The sequence below is a fragment of the Cydia fagiglandana genome, chromosome 23, assembly GCF_963556715.1.
Source record: "Cydia fagiglandana chromosome 23, ilCydFagi1.1, whole genome shotgun sequence".
NCBI classification, from domain to species: Eukaryota; Metazoa; Arthropoda; class Insecta; order Lepidoptera; family Tortricidae; genus Cydia; species Cydia fagiglandana.
Window position 1 is genome coordinate 13,081,482 of NC_085954.1, and position 24,128 is coordinate 13,105,609.

General features: G+C 41.4%; 2 protein-coding genes across 5 annotated transcripts; one reads left to right on the forward strand and one right to left on the reverse strand.

Moving 5' to 3' along the window:
- Positions 1-2,290: 2,290 nt before the first annotated feature.
- Positions 2,291-13,821, reverse strand: LOC134676010 (serine/arginine-rich splicing factor 4). Of its 2 annotated transcripts, none has more exons than XM_063534321.1 (12): positions 13,643-13,821; positions 13,050-13,081; positions 10,916-11,738; positions 10,469-10,829; positions 9,992-10,059; positions 9,233-9,383; positions 6,903-7,104; positions 6,467-6,634; positions 5,910-6,072; positions 5,187-5,331; positions 4,796-4,907; positions 2,291-4,409 (listed from the first exon to the last, which is right to left on the reverse strand). In XM_063534321.1, the coding sequence occupies exons 1-12, from the start codon at positions 13,656-13,658 to the stop codon at positions 4,284-4,286; spliced, it is 2,367 nt and encodes a 788-aa protein (XP_063390391.1). In that variant the 5' UTR covers positions 13,659-13,821; the 3' UTR covers positions 2,291-4,283. The 2 variants fall into 2 exon arrangements, with proteins under 2 accessions (XP_063390391.1, XP_063390390.1); XM_063534320.1 differs by having other exon boundaries at positions 2,291-4,405; positions 4,792-4,907; positions 13,643-13,820.
- Positions 13,822-14,219: 398 nt separating this feature from the next.
- Positions 14,220-23,922, forward strand: LOC134675812 (syntaxin-17). 3 transcript variants are annotated; one of them, XM_063534107.1, is made up of 7 exons: positions 14,220-14,453; positions 15,071-15,266; positions 16,781-16,834; positions 17,273-17,454; positions 17,894-18,096; positions 18,538-18,715; positions 21,827-23,922. In XM_063534107.1, exons 1-7 carry the CDS (start codon positions 14,334-14,336, stop codon positions 21,872-21,874), a joined length of 981 nt encoding a protein of 326 aa, XP_063390177.1. In that variant the 5' UTR covers positions 14,220-14,333; the 3' UTR covers positions 21,875-23,922. The 3 variants fall into 3 exon arrangements, with proteins under 3 accessions (XP_063390177.1, XP_063390178.1, XP_063390179.1); XM_063534108.1 differs by having other exon boundaries at positions 17,897-18,096; XM_063534109.1 differs by lacking the exon at positions 16,781-16,834.
- Positions 23,923-24,128: the final 206 nt, after the last annotated feature.

Here is a 24,128-nt window from a genome sequence, read left to right on the forward strand (position 1 = left end):
AAAATTTTTGTTTTAGTATTAATATTTTTTTGCGAACGGTACCTACTCTAAACTATGAACCTAAATGTTACCATTGTACCTAATCCAAAAATGTACTTGGCTGCAAATAAAGATCTCTATCTCAATATGTGGGGTAATTTATTGTTTTGCATCAAATTATAACGTTATTTAAATGTTGCTACAATTCAGTACCCATGTCTAGTTTGGACCCTTAGGTAGCCTAAAAACTAAGATTGAAATACCTACTTAAGTAATAAACAGGTAATTAATATTATCAAACTGCACAACGGGACTTAATCGCGTATTTAAGTTTTAAGATTTACCCCCCGTTCCCGTCCCGTTGTGCAGTTTGATAATGTTTAATAATCGTGAAAGTTTAAATCAGGTAATTAATATGTTTGGTTGTTTCCTTACCATGCGTGGCCGGCACGATCGCGGTCGTCGCAATGTCCGCTTTAACGGGGAACACACACATCACCAGAAGAACCCACTCGCCTTGCATCGCATACACTATTTATTTGCTAAATTTGGCAAATATGATGCTACCATAGACCAAAAGAAGGATATGATGTCACGATCCTCAGTATTGAGGGACCGACTGAAGAAGAAGAAGAATAGACCAAAATCTGCCACTTAGCAGCTTTTTTCCGTAGATTTGCCAATTTAGCAAGCTTGGAGCCACCTAGCACCCAGATATCTCACCTATAACAAGGTACTTTTCTTTCATTTATTTTAGCAATGTTTGCATGCCTGCCGTCTGGCAATGTTTAAAATTCAAAGTTAGGTGATACTCGTAAAGGTGATAAGCCACGGTAGTAAATCTAACTTGTTAAAAGTCAATTCCACTAGCCAGCATAAGGAAACAACTCGAAATTTGCAGCATTATACTTTGCCACACTTGTGAATAAAATATAATTTTCTCGTCAGTTTTTGAAGAATAAAGAGTGCCTTCAAGAGCAGAGATGCGAAAAATACTTTATAAAAAGTATTTAAATACAAAATACAAATACTTCCTTGATATTACTATTTCAAATGCAAAATACAAAATAGTTTTTGAATTTGTATTTAAATACAAAATACGAAATAGGTATTTTCAAAATGCTTTTTAAAAATACAAATACTTTGCGATAAAAGGTACTCTGAATAGTGAATACTTAGTCTGAATTAAAAAGTATTACTCGGAATTTCCGAGTTGAAAAGACTCTCGTTATTGTTTGAAATCAATCCTCTTCTTCAATCAAATCAAATCTATAAAGTGCAAATTTCTAGTTGTTTTTAAACGGTAGGATGTATGGATGATGGTTTTTAACGGCCAACTTTTAAAGCATTAATTTGTAATGTTTTACAGCTAGTATAATACCTCTCGTTAGTGTGATGAAAACGTCTCGTTTGTGTTTCACCAGGGCAGAAAAATTTGCCCTCCTCTCGTGCCTTGAAACCCTCGCAACACTCAAGATTCCACTTTTTTAACCACTCGCTACGCTTGGGGTCATGTGCGACGTTACTAAACAGATTCAACAGTTCCATGTTAAAAGAATGAGAGAGTTGCCAGAATCAGAAGAGATTGTAACTTCTACCTACATTACCTACCTACTATAAAGTATTTTGTATTTTGAAAATAGAAAATAGGTCCCAAAAACTATTTCAAATAAAATACAAAATGGTTTTCTTCAAAAGGTATTTAAATACAAAATACTAAATAGGTATTTTGCATTTTGTATTTGCATTTTAAATACAAGTATTTCAAATAAGTCGCATCTCTGTTCAAGAGCTGGTGTGATGAAAATTAAGTTTTGCTTTTGTTAACTTTATAAAATCGATAATGTCGTGTATTGTTCTGGGTTCCGCTTGTCGAGTCATATTTTTGCATGTCGTACATACTATTTGTTACCATAGAAATAAGGATATTTGGTCACTTTAGCCTTCGCTATAATTATATTTTATTGTACTGTACAATGTAAAAGTCACATAATATCAACCATGCGGACAGTTAGAAATAAAACGACGCTTACAACTTACGAGTCATTTATTTATATAAGCCTTATATTATATATTATACTTTACACGCGTCTCCGGAGCGCGCCGCGCGCCGCGGGGCCAACTTACTCTATCACACCCCTTCTTACGTCTTTCATTAATCGGTAGGTACGTTTCTAACCTCTAAATAATTATATTGGCCAGAGATAAATCAATTTAAACTTCTTATATATATCGCCGCCTGCCTGATTATTTATAGATATAATTCTTGATTACGATGTTTATTGAGTAAACCCCTATATTCATGAATTTATCTGTTTCGGCGTGAAATTATTTTTAGAATCCACGAAGGAATCATCAAAGACAAAAATAACGTTATTTTGAGGTTAGAAAGTAATAGCCGTGCGAGCAACTCGCAATAATGTAGTCCTAACTTACTGACCTCTCCTCAATCCTGGCGGCCAAGCCAAGGTGACAATCGCTTACGCTTCGCCATCGAATCGCTTTGTGTCTGCCATCACTCTACCATATATGTAGTAGTGTGACGGTGACAGTTGCTTTTCGTTCGCTAAGGAGCGTTAGCGACTGGCATGTTGTCTACGGGACCTGTTGCAAAGATGTGAGGTCTACAAATAGTCATACATATACCAAACTACCAGTTCCATATAAATGGAACAGTCCAAACATTGCACGCGTCTCTATAAACAAAAGTTCCATTTTGCAACAAATATTTCGTTTTGTAACATGTCCATGGAAGAGACATTTTTATTACAAATACTAGAAGTATCATTTCGCCAAACTCGTAGAAAAGGGTAATTCGGAAATATCAAAAAGCAAGTACAAACTCGATTGTAAATTTGACCACTGCACACATACGCCATCCTACTATAATATAATAAAATCAAACACTCGCTGCTCGCGAATACGTAGTGTGTTCTCTGTCACACCTACTATACCCGCCGTAGGGAAGTAGGTATCACGCGATACAATGAGTTTTTGATTAAACTATTATCGCGGCTGAAGAAATAACTCTAATGTCCTGCATTTTACGCAGTGGATTTTTATGCAGAAACAATTTTTAGAGCATTTCCCAAGAAGTTTTATACACCTTCTCATTTTGGTGCCAGAGGAATTTATAAAAAATCACTATTTTAAACTCTATAGCAACGTCCGTAGGCGTACTTTTGTGTGCGTGTCATTTCATACTATATCATATACGTAATATTGCTAAAAAGTTTTTCGTGATTACATATTTCTCATAATCACTACCATGACAAAAATAACTAAACAATGAGGTAACAAAATAAAAGTTATCCGTAAATTCACGTTGTTTTTTAGAAATGTCGATTTAAGTATTTTTTTTGTTAAAATATGCCTAAATAAAACCAAACTAGAATCAGAAGCTCACAGTGCCGACCCGAACTTGTCAACATCTATGTGACTTGGATGGTGTTTACCAAAAATGAGTCATCCCACATCCAGTTTGCAATAAACTTTAAGCGTCAATTTTTTGAGTTGACATCTCATTGCAAAATTAATGTGGGTTGACACATCGACGCTTATCATTAACAGTGGCACAACTCAAAATGAAATGCTATTGCATTTAATATTCTATCTTTTACTGGTAAGATTTAAAATCGAATGGCATTTCATTTTGTTTTGTGTCACTATTCATGATAAGCAACGACATTATTGCTTATCAGCATCCACTTGTGCTTATTTACAATCGTCACCAGACATATTATTGTGTACTTACATGGTACTTATCTCGAAATATTGAAACATACATTAACGCCTTGAGAGTAGAGGCGTGTTCAGATATTTGTGGACACCTTAGCCGCTCTGATCGTTATGGTGGCGACTATAGGTAATTATATATAATCGCACCACACGAGTATATCACCGAGACTAAGGGAATCTGGGGACATTTGGTTCTACTACGGTACGGTACAACAATCTACTTAACAAAATTACAAAATGTGCAATGCAAGTATGCAATACAAATTATAACAACTTTACGGAATATGACAAATAATCGAATTTAAAGTGTCGTTAGCCATTGTAGCATGAAGCTAATTTTATGATTTAACTTAGTATTTTATTCGGAGAGTCACTAGGTCTCCATTTCCACGCACTAACAGTGCATGAGTAGCGGTCACGACATCCGCGCACCGCGTACCTACTGTCAATTTACCTGTTAAACCTTAAAATTAGCTTAATGTTATTATGACAAATAGTTGAAAAAACAACTTGTACAAGTATAGGGTTAAATGTCTCCAGTCTCCGTACAGCGTACGTGTTTACATTCACAGCGCCATCTTGCGGCCCTCGATGGAGATCTCGACGGCGCGCCGCGCGCCGCTGCGCAGCCGCTTCTGGTCGATGAACCGCTTCATCTGCTTCTCGTATCGCGTCATCTTCTTCTTTGCTACCTGTACACGCGACAAAATAATGCTAAATTACGTTGAGTGGGGGTCCTATTTAACGTATATGTCTCGATATACAATTTGTAATTTAACTGGTCTGTTGACGTAAATAAATGTATTTTCTTTCTTCTTTCTTTCATATTTATTACTTCGACAATGAAATAAGAGATATAAACAATTTCATCATTTCACAAAAATAAATTTGATTTAGAACTTATATAATAAGTTGAAAAATTCTGAAAAACTAATTTGAAGCGTGACAGGCCTTCCTCAAGGTGAAACGACGATCTCGTCACGTGTACCCATGGTTCAACTCCTAGTTTCGCGAACTCGGTCAGTCAAGTGAATATTGATAATATTGTAATGGTGTGCATGTGGTTGTATATACTGACGGTGGACATGTCGACCTCGCTGGTGGACTTGGGCCGCACCACGTAGTCCTTGCTGGAGGGCGTCGGGACTCGCGCGCGCGCCACCCAGCCCGGGTCGCCCGGCCGCAGCGGCCTGCAACATTCATCTCGTTAACTTACCTCCACCGGAACATTATCAAGATCGTGGAACTTTACGAGGGATTCTCAAAACGTTTTCATCGACTCTCGTACATTTTTTCAATAAAATCCAAAAAAAATCACCCTATGTAAAATTTCTGCAATTTACACATAACGAGGCCCGAACGGACGACTTCTATGCGATCGTGCGCACAAAAGGGCTTCTACGTCGATCGGATGTGGGATATGGGACGTGGGATCCCACAGCCGACATGGGATCGGAGAGAGTACGTACTTGTCAGCGCGGTCGTCGTTGCGCGGGCGCTTGGCGGAGGGCCCCGGCTCGTCCCCCCCGCCCGCGCGCCTCCCCCCGCCGCCCCCGCCCCCCCGCGCGCCCGCCATGGCCTCGTCGCGCGCCTGCCGCTCCTCGCGCGTCATCGCTGCAGCACATAGAACATATAAGCACCAAACATTCAGGCGAGGTTGCACCGAACATGTATGTTATCGTTAAAGAGTTCGCTCAATTTTATTCCATGGAAAGTTTCATAGTGAACCGCCGCGGCGCGCCGATTGGCCCTGACCCCTCTCCGGGCGGGGCGAGCCCCTCCGTCGATTTCGTTTCGACGTTAGCGATCCGATTTAATGTTCGAATTAGATTGGTATCTCGGAAAATGTGACTCGTCTTCGAAGGAGTCACCGAAACGCCCGCTCGGAAAGGGGTCGACGCGGGTGACGCCGTGATTGAAGACGACCCGACTTAAGAATTCGCCCGCCGGAAAGAGATCTCGACCTCCGCTCCGGGTCGCGGTGCCACGCAGCAAGCACGATGGACACTTATGCATCGGAAGCGATACGGAGGCGGAGTGGATTGTTCGAGTAGTTAAGTACATTTTATAGTTTAGTTTAAATATATTTCGTCTCAATTATAGTTCTATAGACCTATATTCGGTTTTAGTTATATTTAAAAACATATTCGTCAACTATACGCATCATAACTAAATACAATACGACGACTGACCTTTAAAGTCTGTCGACAAGTTAAAAATAGGTCGGGCCCACTCTGAGATGAGCCTCCCGGCGCGCTCCCTGTTGGCCTTGGTCTCCTTGGGGTGCTTGTACAGGTACATCACCGCCTTGCCGATGCCCGACTGCTTTAGAAGGGACTTGTCTATCGACGGGAACTGAACACACACAAAACAAACGTTATGGTGAGAAGACAAAAATCAAATTAAAGATAAAATATAATTTTATTAAGATGATATGGGAGAATTCTTACGTGTTCTTATCTTTTAATTTATCATGAGAAACAGAAAACTTTGTTTTTCAATTCAATTCAATATTTTTAATATGCCCCGGATAATAAAAATGGGTGGCACCCAATATAGGATATAATAAAAATATTAGCTGCTCTATTTCCGGCATTATTTAGCCGAATTTTTTTTTCTAGGCTTATAATGGGTATGCGCAAAGCATTTTCAGGTACGGCGTTATAATTTGGGGAAAATGTGATTTGTGTTTATCTGTTTTGTTTGCCATGCGATGCGTATGTGCCAAGTTGTTTGTATATATACTTACGTCCTGTAGCAGCTTTAGTATAGAATCCCTTATCAGCAGACAGGGTAAAGCCCTGTTGGGCATGGGGGCCAGCCAATCACAGAGCACGTTGAGAGCGTTGTGCTCGAGGAAGGCCAGTTGCAGGTCCTTCTTGATCAGCTGGGACATGGCCGCTTTTAGCATCGACACCTGCACGGAAGTTGCGATTAGTCAATGTTAAGTACTTACAAATATAATCACAAAAAATGTTAATTGAAACTTCAACATTTTATTAAGTAGGCCTTTATATTTTAGTTTTTCTGTTCACGTTGGAAATTGGAGACATAGGAATCTTTACTGATGAGAGAATCAATTGAAAAACGAATTAGAGACAGTTGAGCACCTCTTATAACAGGTTTTAAAGAAAAAGTAACCAAATTACTTTGCCCATGAGGTATGTAAGTTTGCGGTAATCTACCTTCCTGACAGCAGGTTGATTTTTTCTGTTAAGCTCCCTGTCCTGCTCGGCGGCCTGTCTCATCTGCTGCAGCAGCGCCGCTATGAGGTCGTCGTTGTCGTTGATGATGTCGATGTCGCGGCGGCGCCGCCGGCCCTTGCGCTCCTCCCGCTTGCGCGCCAACATTATCTCGAAGTCCGACATGCCGCCCGTCATCTCCTCCCTACAACATACATCATACATTGAGTCACTTCAAACTTGGGATTTTGGTATTAAGGAAAGGTAATAGGGTAGATATTTCCTAAGAGGGTAGAGTGCAATTAAACTCCGAATGCGACCTTCAGGACGAATCCGGACTTTACTCTTACATACTCTATGATGTCATCGATCTTCGTAAGTTCGTAAGGTAATGTAGAAAAGACACATACAGCAGCGTCGACGGTGATGCAGGACGCAGCGAATGGTTGGGTCCAGTCGATGCGGTGCCGCACCCATTCTGACGCGCCGCTTTCCTTCTCTTCTTCACCTTCTTGAAACCGCATGCGATGAGGATGCATCGCGACTCCCTTCGAGTCATCTGTGATTGGTCCTTGTGAACGTGTTCACGAAGGCTCTGCACCCCTTTCTTCGGCCGCTGATTAGGCTTGGACACAGCAGGCGGGTTAGAGGCGGTGGCGACGTAGGAACGTTGCGGAACCGACGTACTCTCGCGTGACGTGCGCGTGTCCGGTGCGGTGGCCGGGCGCGCGTCGGCGGTCGCCTGCTCAACACTCGCCGACACAACCAGATTCGCGGATCCAAAACCGCCGATGGACGCATTCACCGCAACGTGGCACGCGGCGATGTTGGAGTTATCTGGCCTACATGGAGGTATATGGCCCGATGGTGCGCTACGTAATAACGCCATTTCGGAACGTAGTTGACTGATGGTATTATTAGATACCTCTAACTTAGCCTGCATTTCTGCCAGACTCGTTTTCAGGAATGTCATGTCCTTCAGCAGATCTGCTGCTGCTGATGTCTGTAGATGTTCGTACATGTTTGTGACTACTACGAAGAAATGTATTGTATCTTAATGCTTCAAAAAGCAGTCCATTGAAATGTTTTGTGAGCAATAAAAAGTTTATATATGTATTTTTACTATGACCGGAAAGACGATTGGAATGTGAATTGAATAATGCAACGGACATTATCAGTTTTCTGGCAAAATTAAAATCAATTTTAACCGAAGCAATACTTAAATTCATGAGTAAAATTGGAAATAATAATGTTCATCAAATATTGAGCACACTAAGATTAAGTTAAGGTTCATTTTGCATTGTTGGTTATTCTTATCTATTATTTTATGGCAAGCAATAAAAATCTGTGAGTTATCAAGAAAACAGAATAGTAGTATCATATTCGCGTTTCGTATATTTCTACAACCCGAACGTGATTCTGAATTCTGAGCCATTTACATAAAGTTGTACACTACACATTTTTTTTAGATTTGGGAATTCTATGAGCTGAGCTCTATCGATCCTAATATGAGAAAAAAAACCGGGCAAGTGCGAGTCGGACTCGCGCACGAAGGGTTCCGTACCATAATGCAAAAAAAAACGGTCACCCATCCAAGTACTGACCACTCCCGACGTTGCTTAACTTTGGTCAAAAATCACGTTTGTTGTATGGGAGCCCCATTTAAATCTTTATTTTATTCTATTTTTAGTATTTGTTGTTATAGCGGCAACAGAAATACATCATCTGTGAAAATTTCAACTGTCTAGTTATCACGGTTCGTGAGATACAGCCTGGTGACGGACGGACGGACGGACGGACGGACAGCGAAGTCTTAGTAATAGGGTCCCGTTTTACCCTTTGGGTGCGGAACCCTAAAAAGTGTCCCTAAATTTCCATTTCATTTTAATTCTTTTCATTTTGTTGCCGTTATACAAAGTATATGGAAAACGGTAACGAAAAGGAATAAAAATCTTAGGACACTTATTCTTCTAATACTCGTAGAATCGAAAGAACTTGTGAGTCGGAGTAGTTTGTCAATTAGTCTTAGTTATAATTTATTATGCTTAGCCAAATGTAATGTAATTATGTTATTATTATGATATTTATGATTATGATTAGAAGTAACATAAAAATTGCCAAATCAAGAAAAAGTTTAGTGTACGGTCAAATGTAAAATATGGGTTCACTCATCATACTCAATAGTAGATTGTTAACCGAGGGATGAAAGGCACTAATTTCTGCCGAGGTGGTGTGGCGCTCGACCACAGCGAGAGCCCCCCTGGGAGCGGGGCCCGTCGTCAGCGGACATTAAACCTTGTAGCAAGGCCGTAAGGTCGACAGTCAGTACTCACGTCTTGGAGTCGGGTGCGATCTCGTCATCCGAGGAGTCGTCCTGCGCGGGCGGCGGCATCTGCCCCTTGTCCCCCTCCCCCTCGGGCCGCGGCCCATCGTCGTCGCCCTCGTCGTCGCTCGCCAGACGGACTATACGCCGCTTCTTGGCGTCTGTACAACAAACACCATTTGAAATAGACTATTTTACATTTTTTTATATTTATAAATGTTCGTGAAGCTTCAATAGCCAATTAGTATTATTATTTCATGAAAATAATATCGCTATGTGCAAAGAAAATTTTATTAAAACTTGAACGGTAAATGTTTGCGCCAAAAAGGCAATCGTGACGTCAGAAAAGCACAGCAGTAACAATGAAACATTAAATGTGCAGTGCATACTTTTCGCCCTTGTTACCAATTAAACACTCGTTTCTGCCACAGTGACGTCACTCACGTCACGATGTAAAAAATGAGGTCAGCGTTTTCGGTCACGTGACATGGGCTTGACAGATAATAAAACTACAATTTTAATTTTGAAATTTAAAGGAAATAATTTAAATTTAAATTCTTATTTATTTTCACAATTTAATTTAGCTAGAATTCAGCGGTCGGCAACCTTTTAGCAGCCAAGAGCCACATAGTAGTTAACGAAGATGACGCGGGCCGCACTTTGGTGATATTTGTGACCTTAGCAGACATTTTGTCGTTCGTCAGTGTTACATACAAAATAATGAGTAAAGTGAGTGAAAGTGTTAAGTTGTTATTGTTGTAAATGTTACCTGCGCGCGGGGACCCGGAGCCGGAGCGCGAGCGCGAGCGGCTGCCCGAGCGCGAGCGCGAGCGGGACCTGAGAACATAGTCACTCATACCAATATAGGTACAGTCCACGAAATATATGAGTACACTTTTGCACCTTAACTACTCCTTTGTAATAAGGCGAAAAGTGTAAACATCTCTTTGACGTCGACTGTACCCTGACTGACTGGACTGTACTCAACCAGTTTCATTTCTGTGCCACTTTGTTCTTTGTCACAGCGACAACAAGAAAGCCTCTCGGGATCATGTCATGTGTTGTCACAAAATAAGTAACCCGCGGCACTAAACTGATAGTCCATTTAAGAGCTTTTATACACACTCTAGTAATAATAATAACACACCGTAATTGAAAATATACACTTTTACTTTTGTATTTTCTATGGACCTTCATATATTATTAGAACAAGAGAACTCTTAAAATTAAAATCAAAATTACTCACCTAGATTTGGATTTGGCAGAGCCCGAGCGAGATCCCGACTTCGACCTCGATCTCGACTTAGATCTTGACCTGGACTTGGATCTTGACCTTGACTTGGATCTCGATCCTGATCGCGAGCGCGAGCGGCTGCCAGAACGTGAACGGGACCGGGACTTGGAACGGGAACGGGATTTAGAGCGAGAACGGGACTTTGAGCGCGAACCGGACTTGGAGCGGGAACGAGATTTAGAACGGGATTTGGATCGAGATTTGGAACGGGATTTGGATCGGGATTTAGAGCGAGATTTGGAACGGGACTTAGAGCGGGATGCTGACTTGCGGCCCGCTGATTTGGATCGTGATCGGCTTTTTCTTTCGACCTCTGGAAAACAAAATAAATTTGATGTTGACTTCTATGTTTTTCGCCCATTTTAAAGTTAAATGTATGTAATCTTAGGTTAAGCTTACGTGTAAAGGTAGGCGACTCCGGCCTGTCGCCCGCCTCATCAATCTCCATGCGCTCCGGCGACCCCGAGCGACTTCTCGACCCGGACTTAGGCCTCGATCCACTGCGAGATCGCGACTTCCGCGGCGAGCCGCTACGGGACCGGGACTTCTTTGGCGAACCGCTACCGGACTTCGCCCTGGACCCACTTCGCGAACGTGACTTCCGGGAACCACTACGAGAGCGAGATTTAGCCGGCGAAGCACTTCTAGATTTAGCCCGAGATCCGCTTCTAGAACGGGATTTAGCTCTAGAGCCGCTTCGGGAGCGAGATTTATCCATTGGCGATCCACTGCGCGAACGACTCTTAGCCGGAGATCGGCTCCTCGAACGCGACTTGGCAGGTGAACCGCTTCTGGAGCGCGGTTTACGAGGCGAGCCACTCTGATCCATCGGGGAACCACTTCTAGACCTAGATTTAGCTGGAGACCCGCTCCTCGACCGCGACTTGCGATCTCCGGCATCAGAACGCACTGCGGAACCGCTGCGGGAACGCGACGAGCGCGAGGAACGTGAACGACTCCTGGACTTCGACTTGCGGCTAGCAGCGGACCCACTACGGCTTCGGGACTTGGATTTGCGGCTAGCAGCGGACCCACTACGGCTACGAGACTTGGATTTGCGGCTAGCGGCGGACCCGCTGCGACTGCGAGACTTGGACTTGCGGTCGGCAGCAGATCCACTACGGCTTCTGGACTTGGATTTGCGGCTCGCGGCGGAACCGCTGCGGCTGGAGGATGATGATGCGGAGCGCGAGCCCGAGCGGGACTTCGCCGCGGACTCCACCTGGCAAGGTTACGTTTACATTACATATTGGTCCACATATTATTTCAAGTAAAAACTTGTCTTAGTGCCATTATTTTAAAACCACATGGAACATAAATAAAGTATTGTGCATTTCTGTCAGTGCGATCCTTAGCGCAGTTAGTAACTGGAGACACCTTGGCTGTCATTTTCTGTACAAACAGTCTGCCGATTTTTGCGGGGGAGGGGCACGTCAATGTATGGCTATTTGTACATAATTTGTATGTAGCTTACAAATAGCCATGTCAGATAAACCTCAGTCCATACAAAAGTTTGCACAATTGTGTTCTTCAAAAAAAAAAATCAAAATCAAAATATACTTTATTCATGTAGGCCTAGCAACAAGCTCTTATGAATCGTAATTAATCTTAATCTAATTATCAGAGCAATTTATTGATGTTAATATTATTCCATAATAAAATTGGATTATTATACATGTCAAATTTAACACTAAGAATTTCACAAAAGGATCGTCAAACATTAAAAAAAAAATTGTATAAAAAAATACTAGTCTAGAATTTCTAGAATAAAATCTAAATGTCAAAAAAAGCATAAGTAACAAACAAGTAGATAGTATTACATCGGAATATCAATTTCCTCATCAATAATCAAATATACCTAATAAATAAATAATCATTTCGAATAACAATTAATCCCACGTTGTATTATCATTCATGTAGTCCTGTGTGGTATAATAAGCTTTGGAAATAAGTTTACGCTTTACATAATTCTTAAATTTATTAATAGATAATTCAGTAATATGGTTTGGAAGTTTATTATAAAATCTTACACAATTACCCATGAATGATTTTTTAATTTGTATGTTCATTTGCACATGTGATTTTTATGTAGAGTGTGAATGAAATGTCTTTAAAAACCCATAGGGGTCAGATCTAAAACTAAGTACTTAATTAATTAAGTCCGACTCACGCTTGACTGCACATTTCTAATAGGTTTTCCTGTCATCTATACTATCTATAGGTAAAGAACTATTTGTGTATTTTTTTCAAAATTTTAGACCCAGTAGTTTGAGGGATAAAGTGATGTATACAGCTTGGATGCACACGACCCCCCCTGACTGTGACAAGAATGATATGTTATATATATAACTGTGTCAGGGTCTACTGTACATGTTTAGCAACACCTTTAACATTGGACAGAGGTACCTTTAGGAAATTGCAATTTATAAAGTCAGGCAATGCAATGCAACTGAAGATTCCACTGAGGTGTTCCACTGAAAAATGCATTAGTGATATTATGAAGAAGCATGTGTATGTGGAGGAAGATACTCACGGACTTGCTGCGGGAGCGCGAGCTGCGGCCGCCTGCAACAACACCATACACTGCTAACATTTATCAACCTGACCATCACAACAAGAATGTTTACTAACATGACAATCACAACTCTCATTTACTGGCCTCACCTCACCATGCAGACCTCAATGTGTCATAATGATCAAGTACGCATGGTTTTATTATTAGCTGTTGCAGCTGTTTCAGTAAGTAGTGAATTCTAAGCGGCAGCACTGTGTGACCCTGTCTTAAACAGCATTGCTCCAAACATTTCAATAATTTCATCATGGTTTGTAATCATTTCGAGACTATATTTTTAGACACGCTTTACAAAGAGGTCCCTGTTTGTGAATATCTTTGTTTTCAAACAGCATTATCTAACAAAAGGTTGGAGTGCACAAAACTAGCACTTGTCTTGAGAAAAGCTCATGAAATACTTGGTGGTACTTCAGGAAAAGGTTTCCAATATTCACACGATTATTTGTGGATAATACATCGCCTTCTAGTTAAGTTAAGTAAAACTAATGCATTGTTTAACATTAAAGAGATACAAGAGAGGTTATCTCCCTACCGCAAATAAAACAATAACATACCCGTATCCACGTCCATTGTCGATTAAACTATTATCACTCGTCAATAACTGGTTATGTTACGGAAATTATACCATTTAATAGTAATTTCACACGTTTGTATAATAAAAACGAAGCATTTTTAGCTTTTACGTTAACGAGTTTGACATGTAAAAAAATAACGCCGAGCCCGATTGCCAATTTACATGTCAATCGAGTCTTATATAAAGCCGCCGTTAGTTAACGGCGTTTTTTAAACTATGCTGAGCGATTCCCGGGATTCCCAATGATTTTCCCACAGCCTTGAATAGCTTGACTCACAAATGTCAGTGTGACATTGATCACATATGAATTATCATTCTGAAATTCAATGTGGTTTGCTCCGAACAATGCAAAATTTTACGTATATCAGTTTTAAATTATTAAATTAAACTAAAATATTGACACATTTAATTATATTTTTTCATTGTTACAATATTTTGATATATTTGAGGAAAATTCTTGAAACATGCAACATCTTAAGTTTTGCTTGTGACACTCAATTTTTGTTTCCGAACACTGCTGGAGTATATTGACATATGATTGACATCTACGACTTTGACAGAACTTGACTTGCCCTGTCTCACAATCAGGAAATCTTTGTTATTGTTGTTCCTATTGTAGTTCAGTATTTCTGAAATGTAACAGAATTAAAAAGAAGCTTACTAACAAAATAATGGAGGATGAGAACCAGTTACCGCTGAAGCGGGTGGAGCTGTCGTTGTCCAAGTTCAACGACGTCGCGATTCCACACCACCTGGAGCTACTCCGACAACACAAGGCTAACATTATCAAGGTATACTTCGACCTTAATTCGACACATTTTAGGTCAGACGCAGTGTCTACAACGCAATATCGACGGTCTAGTATCTATTAAAATATAAAGTAAACTTTCATCAAGTCATTTTCGTTAGCGTCAAGTGCGTAATATTTTTTGTACTGTGACGTCGTTTGTGTAAAAATAAACTGATTTACAAAACTATTCGCCTAGAGTTACCCGAGCTTTTGATAGACTCGTGTATTACACAATCTGTTGGCTTTGTTTGTATTTAAACAGTCCATACTGTAAATGTTGAAAGTGTTTATATTTAGTACACTTGAGTTGAACATACTTTAGTCAAGGTCACTTACTGGGCTTCTTGTTTAATTAAAGAAAGTTACGATCAGCAAATGGTCGCAGCTAATTCTTTTATTTTCGTTGAAGAAGAGTGTCAAATTGGTCTTTAGGTCTTCTATCATTGATCCATATTGTACATATGTAAATTTTGTAACACCCGGTGTTAAGGGTTGGCTCTAGAGTTGGACCATGCTAAGTTTTGAAGCCAAGTGCTACATCAAGTATTTACGGGGATATGTGTTAAGTTTGTGCAAAGTTAACATGGCCAGAGTTGGACTTTAACCAAACCTGTGCAGCATGAAGAGGCGGGCCAGTATGCACAAGTTCGTCGCGAGCAGGCGGGCGCCGGTCGTGCTGCAGCACGCCTACGGTCCCTTCTTGCTGAACTCTCTGCGCTGAGGGGGCGTGTGCGGGAGCCGGACCGCCAAGCCTTTGACACCCGGACACAGCGGTCAAGGGACCTGACCCTGCAAGCTATTATGGACTACCTTGGTTGGTACTCTTTATTTAAACTTAAACAGACTCATCACAAGCACTTTCTTTTATTACCTACCAAAGTATTGAAACTGGTTTTACATTATTGGTAGCCTGCAGATCTTGGGTAAGAATAATGTAATGTTGTGTTCAAACGCAAGGTAAAATGAATGAGTAAATATTGTAATAATTCTGAAATCTAAATGAATATTTTGTAAAAGTTATTATTTTGTTGTTTTTGTTGCAACAGGATGGGTCATATTAAGTCATATACCCGCATATTTTTCATTTTGAGAACCATTAGGCCCCTCACCTATCGACGCAGAATCGGAAATAGCCGATAGGAAAAAAGCTTTACGATGTGACGACGTCTTTTTGGCACTGATTGCATAGATATTAGGGCTCGCGGTCGTGTCCGGGTTTCGTGTACACGTGTTCGGTACCCGTTTCCGAACTACACATTTTCTAACCCGTTCTACACGTGTAGTCGGGCACACGTCTAATTAAGACCCGTGTATCCGTGTACCCGTGTATGCGGCGAAACGGACCTTAAATACACGCGGGCCTAACCTGTCCTTGGTGTGTAGCGGAGATTGAAGTAACGTATAAAGCAGGGCTCGGAACCGGTATTTTTAAAAAACCCCCAAATAGACCAATATTTTTAATTATTTTATGCTCTTTACGTAAGACTGAATCATGTATTTAGGTAACGAATTTGTGTTATCAGATTGTCCAATTAAAAAAGAAATAATAAACCAAAGAACGAAAAAGAACGTAATAATACCGGTATTTTTGTATGGAGCAAAAACCGGTTTCCGAGCCCTGGTATAAAGTTTTATTTTTAGTTTTATACTATGTAAGGAAAAATAAAGGCTTAAATAAATAAATAAAACAACAGTTCAGGAGCTCCGATTGTTTAGCAGTTTTATGTTATCGGATGTTCAATGTGATTGATATGTGTTGTACCAATTTAATTGATTTTTCACCTCAGGGGCTATTCATAAATTACGTCACTTCAAATTGGGGGAGGAGGGGGGGTCTGGACATTGAATGATGGTAGCATGGCGTAGGAGGAAACGGGGTCATTCGAAGCATGATTTTGGGGGGGGGGGGGGGTTAAAAACGTAATTTATGGACAGCCCGTTACAGCATTCGTAAATGTATAAACTAGGTAAACTAAGTATCGTCCTAGATTTAAAATATGGATGGCAACTTTCTCTATGATGGAGATTATAAATAGCTCTAATACAGCGCTTTTGGGCTTTAAACATTTTATCTTTATAGGTTGAGGTTGTAAACGTTTCCGAAACCGGGCGGGTTCGTGTAGTTCGGATTCTTAAGCCCAGCGGGCTTAAGAACACGGGTACCCGAGTCATCGTGTAACACGTGTATCGGGAGCTCTAATTCCCAATCCGAACCTGACGATTGAAACCCTGATAACAATCCAAATATGCACCTTTTCATGTGTTGTTGACTATTGTTTTATACTAATAATACATATAATAGGTTTCTCTTTTCTGATGCCAATGTAGGGTTGATAGAGCGAAGTTGCACAGGCCTGGCGAAGCCCCGATCTCGCCCCTACGGTGAGCTGTGTTCTCCTATCGTTACTAAAATACTAACTTTTGTTGTGCTGTTCCTGACTTTGTCTAGAAAGTTATACTAACAGTTAAATTTAAATGACAATGATATACAAAGATGCAATAAGATAGCATTGTTGAGTGACTGTTTGCTATTAATTAGGTAATTAATAACCAGGGTGCTAATGCACTGATTAAATGCATAGAATGCGTACCTTGAGGTACCTACATGATGCCTTAGCTTAGAACGTCCTAACTATTGTCATCATGTGTGATTGGGTGTTGTCATGCGACTAATGTTCGTGATGTTATCGTATTATCTATGACTGTTGCTATTTTCACGAACCCACGACAAATGCTTGGTTGTATAGGAAGAAGAATGGTAGGTACCTACAGTACATGCAGCAGGCTTTGTATAAGAGGCTGTTTTTTAACTATTTACAGAATCATCACCAATGAGCATAAGTCGGTCAGACCGAAGCATGACAGCGGTAGCTGGTAGTGCGGTGTCTACTGACTCGGTGGGCGTGGTCGCGCACGCCAGAGAGAGCGCGGAGACAAGTCAGAGTGAGATAGAAGACGACTGCGATGTACCGGTGCTGCAGCTTCAGGTTGATGACCATCAGGTGCGTGTGCGCACACGAGTAGCCTAAATTACCCAATTCCAATCTAATGAGTTAAAGAATGTACTTAATGGAGTTCAGGTATCCAAAGCTTTTGGGTTATAAAATCCGTATTTTCTGTATTTTTTGTGTCATTTTATTTAGCTTTACTTTTGGATAGTTAATCTTAAAAAGTGTAAAAAGAACCAAATGTCGCTTATTTAATTTTGGATACCCACTTGTGTATGCAATGCAAAATTTTAGGTGCCATTTTGATGACATCATTACTAGGGAGATTCTCACCTGAAAAGTTACACATCAAAAGTTAGTAAACGGCTACCGGATTTGAACTATCTCTTTGACAGTTTGTAATGAGAGTCATGAGACACACTCAAAAATTCCACGTGTCACATCAATGTTGAAAATCGTGTTTTACGATTATAAATATTGGTTGTATTCACAGGAGTTGGCTCTCGCAGAGCGCGAAGCCGCGTTACGAGGATGGACGGAACTACAAGCGGAGCTAAGAGCTCTACACGGAGTATGGGCGGCGACACACGCGGCCGCGCGCGCGCAGCGGGAACAAGTGCTAGAGGCGGCGAGTCATGTGGAGGTAGCAGCTGATAATGTGGAAGCAGCTAAAGCGCACCTGTCTACTGCAGAAAAGTAAGAAATTTTGTTGAAAAGAGTGCTGTGATAAACAAGTCACCCAACCAAATGACAAGTCACAACGCAACTCATGAGAACATTATAGTTAAAAATAATTATGTATGTATGTATAGCTGTTTTATGTTTCAATTATTTACTTATTGACCAGTTCAACTCATCATTTACTCGCTCGCGGCGCGCGGTCAGGGCGTACATTTGTTACTTGTTGATTAATAAATAACATATTTTATTTTTGCCTGTTATATTATAGGCTTTATAATACTTTTCGACTCTATCAATCAGATGATAGAGTCGAAAACTGGTAGACCTCTTTCTTGGCTGACTGTACCTACCTAAATGTGTCGCTATTAGTACATGGCGACCCTGCCAATATGATGACTTCCACATTTTTTGCTCTCAAGCTGGGTTTTAAGGTTTAATAAATTGTGTTGTGTACAGACTACGCGCTGGCGCGTGGGGTGCCGGTGGAGCTTGTGTAGGAGCTCTAGTGGGAGGCCCCGTGGGGCTGCTGGTGGGCGCCAAGGCGGGCGCCGCCGCGCTGCTGGCCGGCTCGGCGCTGGGCTACGTGGGCGCCAGGCTGCTGGGCCACAAGAGGCAGGAGCAGCTCGCTATACAGGTACACTGGTGGGCGCTGCTGGCCGGCTCGGCGCTGGGCTACGTGGGCGCCAGGCTGCTGGGCCACAAGAGGCAGGAGCAGCTCGCTATACAGGTACACTGGTGGGCGCTGCTGGCCGGCTCGGCGCTGGGCTACGTGGGCGCCAGGCTGCTGGGGCACAAGAGGCAGGAGCAGCTCGCTATACAGGTACACTGGTTTCTGCTGGTGGGCGCTGCTGGCCGGCTCGGCGCTGGGCTACGTGGGCGCCAGGCTGCTGGGGCACAAGAGGCAGGAGCAGCTCGCTATACAGGTACACTGGTTTCTGCTGGTGGGCGCTGCTGGCCGGCTCGGTGCTGGGTTACGTGGGCGCCAGGCTGCTGGGCCACAAGAGGCAAGAGCAGCGCGCTGTATATGTGGGTACACGCTACACACTGTCAGAATAGGATGTGGGGCACCGGTGGGCGTCAATCATCATCATCATCATCTCAGCCATAAGACGTCCACTGCTGAACATAGGCCTCCCCCTTGGACCTCCATTCGTACCGGTTGGAAGCGACCCGCATCCAGCGTCTTCCGGCGGCCTTAACAAGGTCGTCCGTCTATCTTGTGGCAAGGTGGTCCTACGCTGCGCTTGCTAGTCCGTGGTCTCCAATCGAGCACTTTTCGACCCCATCGGCCATCTCTGCGCGCAATGTGGCCTGCCCATTGCCACTTCAGCTTGCTAATCCGGTGGGCTATGTCGGTGACTTTAGTTCGTTTACGGATCTCCTCATTTCTGATTCGATCACGCAGAGAAACTCCGAGCATAGCCCTCTCCATAGCTCGTTGAGCGACTTCGCCCGCCGGGCTTAAGAACCCGAAATACACGAACCAGCCCGGATTCGAAAACGTTTATATGGGTACCCGTGTACACGGGCGGGGGTAATTGGGGTCTGGTTCGTAGCGCTCACGACAAAAAAAGTGTGATATACGGCAAATGATGATGATGGAATTTCCTGTTGCAGAGTTGCTCCTTTAGACTCACACATTGATTTAGGAAGAAGGAAGGAAGGAAGGGGGGTGCCCTTAAGTCAAAATTTTGAATGAAAAATCCGGTTGGCTCCCCTTCCTAAATGAATGTGTGAGTCTAAAGGAGCAACTCTGCAACACGAAATTTCTAAAAAAATTTGGCTATGTGCGCAAGTTTAGTGTTGTTATCGAGTAAATCAAGGATGCTAAATTCCTTTCTGATATTTAATTTACACAATTTCATATAAATAATGTGATAAAAAAGGAAAAATAAAATTTTTCTATCTCATTTTTTTTCGAATAAATGCCAAAATTTTTCTTATTTTTGCGGCATCCACTTGGTGGCAATACTAGCCCACCTATCCGGATGCATGCGGCAGATATGACCCGCCCAGTCCCACTTCAGCCTGGCGGTCTTCTTCCCCACGTCAGTTATGCGAGTTTTGGAGCGCAATGTGGTGTTTCGGATGCGATCCGTCCTTGTGACACCGAGAATACTGCGGTCCATTGCATTTAACATTAACGTGAACAAAAAAAATTAAATGTAGATCTACTTTCGACTACTAACTGAACTAGATACAATGATGTGAGCTACAGCTAAGCTATTTACGGCGCTTGGTGATGATGACGTAGGAATGATGATGAAAACTTTATACATTACTTCAATCTCCGCTACAGCCAAGGACGGGTTATGCCTGCGTGTCTTTAAGGTCCGTTACCCCGTGTACACGGGTACACGGATACACGGATCTTATTTACATGTGTGCCCGACTACACGTGTAGAACGGGTTAGAAAACCGTGTACGTGTAGTTCGGAAACGGGTACCGAACACGTGTACACGAAACCCGGACACGACCGCGAGCCCTAGTCACAGGGCGGACACGCCATACATCGAAAATCATTTGCGTTTATATGTGTGCACGGCACGTCTGTACACGCGTCATTGTGTGAGTAAGTGGCTTAGGGCTGACTCGTGCGGCGCGCGGGGAAGGCGAAGCCGAGGCTTGCCGAGGCCGGCCGAAGGACACGACGAGCGGCGTTGCATAATTCGACCGAAATACGTAAAAAAACAAAATATAGGTTTATGTTTTATTTCGCTCCCATTGTTGAATTGTCTTTGTCAGTTTATAGTCCCGCACGTACTTTGACTTTCAACACGCCATTATTAAATGTACCTTATTGTTGATGCCTATTGATTATTTTATATAACATACATAATTAATTCTTAAATTATTAAAATTAAATTCAAAATCAAACGCGAATGTCCCGCGACCAACAAGTTCTTTTTTGTGAAAAGAGTGTTAAACTAAAAATAAAACATTTACGAGGAATATCTGTGTAGAAGGTCTAGTTACCTTAGGTACTTTAAATATTAAATGTTGGCTTAACATTCACAAATTCAACGAACGGGTTTTAATTCATATGATATTATTATTTTTACGCAAAAGTATAGCCTTATTTACTGATACATATTTCGTCTCTTTGGAAAACTATATTATTATTCATTTCTACAATAAGTAGGTACCCGTACATCGCACAATACACCGGCATTTTGAACGTTGCGTCATCGCGTCGCGGCGTCGCTAGCCGAACTGAGCGTACGTCAGGAGTCCGTCAGAACTCAGTCGCGGGGCGAGGTAATCCGAGTCGGGGCGGGGCGGTGCGTGTCCGTTCTGTATGATAATACTATTACTTATTCTGTGCCCTAGTTCTGATATTTTTGATGTTAGAAAGAAAATACATCTATTCAACATCATTATTTGGAAAACTATTTTGACAATACTATAAACTAAACACACACAACACAAACTAGATGCTAAACAGGGTCCCCACTCCTATTGTCACGGCAAGCCATGGCGCTTATTTTCAGTGAATACCTGACTTATAACAGTTATAACTAAACTAAAAGTTTTTGTTAAATGTTAAATGATACTGAAAAGTGACAATACGGTTGTATAAGTATACTAAATTCTTATAATTGTAATACCGAGCATTACACCAGAAAGCTCATACTTATGACACGGCAAGTAAGACTGCATGAATCAGATATTTTTCCATGATTTGTTGTATTTAACAGGTTTTGTTAGATATACCTATTAACTATTGTATGTATAAATCGCCAGGGTCGTCCGGCAAACGAGGAGCCCCCTCAGGAGAAGAAAGCGCAATAGCGGCTGCAGTGCGTCTGCTGCTAGGCGACGCACTCCCCTCCATGCAACACTCGCCCCCGAGTGAGATTTACTAGAGTTGGTAAACATTCGTTCGACGCTTAGTCTAAATTACATTGAACTCGACTGTTTTACAAAACTCCGCGCTACTCTTGAGTCTAGAGAGTAGAGTTGAATCCAGTCCTTTCGGAGCAATATTAAAAAGGAGTCGAGCCTTGGGAATGCTACCGGTACTGAGTTTGTATGGCGAGAACCGGGAATTCCCGGTTCCGGTACTGTATTTGTATAGAAAACCAGTACCGGGAGCACTCCCTAGCCGAGTCCGAAAATCATTTTCAATGTAATAGGGACCATCATTCGACGCGAGAGGTTTAAACAAAATGTGTGTATACATATTATTGTCCTTATTGGATTACTTTCTTCTGTTTTGTATGTCAAGCCTTATTCTTAAACAAACCTTAATCGATGCTTGATCAGCGCTTATTTCTAGAATGAATTCGAGCTGCTACAAAAGGCGCAACTCTTACAATCGAAATGAAGCCAGTTTCAAAATAAAGAATAATAAAGTCTAGACAACCGACTCAACCGAGGCAGGTCTGACAGGTCCGACAGGGTCTCAAAATGAGGATCTTAAAAGACTCGAGTCTTTACCAACACTAGCTACTAGCTAGGTTCATGTCTAGTCGTAAGATCACAACGGGTTCACAAAGTACTCGCTGCTATTGTATATAAAATAAATAAGGAATTGTAAATGTAAATAGTCTAGAAGCTTGAGAAGCTGAAAGCTTTTAATCAGACATTTTTAATATATTTATGTATTTGTTTAATGATTGTATAAACAATTTTATTTGTTAGCGGCTGTCCATAAATTACGTCATCGATTTTTGACGATGGTAGCATGACTCCTACGTCATGCTACCATCATCCGATGTCCAGAACCCCCTTCCCCCAATTTGAAATGACGTAATTTATGAATAGCCCCTTATAATAAATATATTTTTGCCACATAATTTTAATAGAAAGATCTCTCTCGATATATGCACAAATGAAAGCTGACCAAAACGAAATAAATTTACTTATGATAGATCTTCTTATGAACTAGGTATAGTCTGACAAGAAATTGTAGAAAATTATTGAGGAGGCCACTCTCTACGTAACTGTCACATTTTTGACGTAAAATGCTTTAGTAAGTACTTATGGATTTTTTTGTAGTTCCATTTTATTTATTTTTTTCCACTTTATGTCGCACTATAAGTAATAAATTTACACGCTAGCGTGTGGGGTGGCCCATAAGATAATAGTTTTAGATTAGACATAGGTCAACCTAATAATAATATATTCACTCTTTGACATGGATAGTCAGTCGCATGTGCTGTGATATATATACTTAGTGTGCATAATATAGCATAAAAGCATACCTATTCTAATGATATGATGATCCTTTTTAAAAAAGATTATCAGGTGATTTGAATAGATGTAGACGACCACATCCCTTCTAAACTTAGGTACCTAAACGCCAACTAATAAGGCGTAGATTGCGTAGGAATTATTAAGCTGTTTTCTCATGCTCGGCGAACCTACCTACAGGACGCACTTGTGCACAAAAATGGGATCAAGTAAGGAACCTAAGTACCAAGAATTTATTCGTACATTTATTGACTCACCGTTTCCCATCTCTATTGCACGCGCATTGCTATTCACCATCACCTAAAATGCGGAACCGTCAATGCCACAGTGCGAGCGAACCAGCAATATAATTATAGAGATAGGAAATGGCAGGTCAATGTACGAAATTCTTCGTGCTTAACGTTCATACTTTAGATGTACAGTCGGCAGCAGGAGTTGCTAATCCGCGGATGTCAAAAAATCTGCATCCGCAACATTCCTGGTTTAGATGTAGAGTTTGCCGGACGAGTTCCGTGCAATGAATACAAATGTAAATAATGACGTGGTGCTTTATTTAAACAAGTGCTAGTGTCGTGTGACATTTATACTCAATTAGAGGTCATTTGTGTGGTTCAGCAGTAATAAAGTATAATTTGAGGATGTTGTATTATTGTACCTACTTTTATCATATTACACTAGAGACCTAGAGACACTAGAGTTAGACCAAAAGGCCTAGCTTCATACGTTCATACGATTTGTTAGGACCGTTGTCTGTCTGTCGGTCTGTAATCAAATCTTGCAAGATAAATTTGATCCACTTCCGGTTTCCGATTGAGCTGAAATAATTTTGCATGCATGTATAAATCGGATG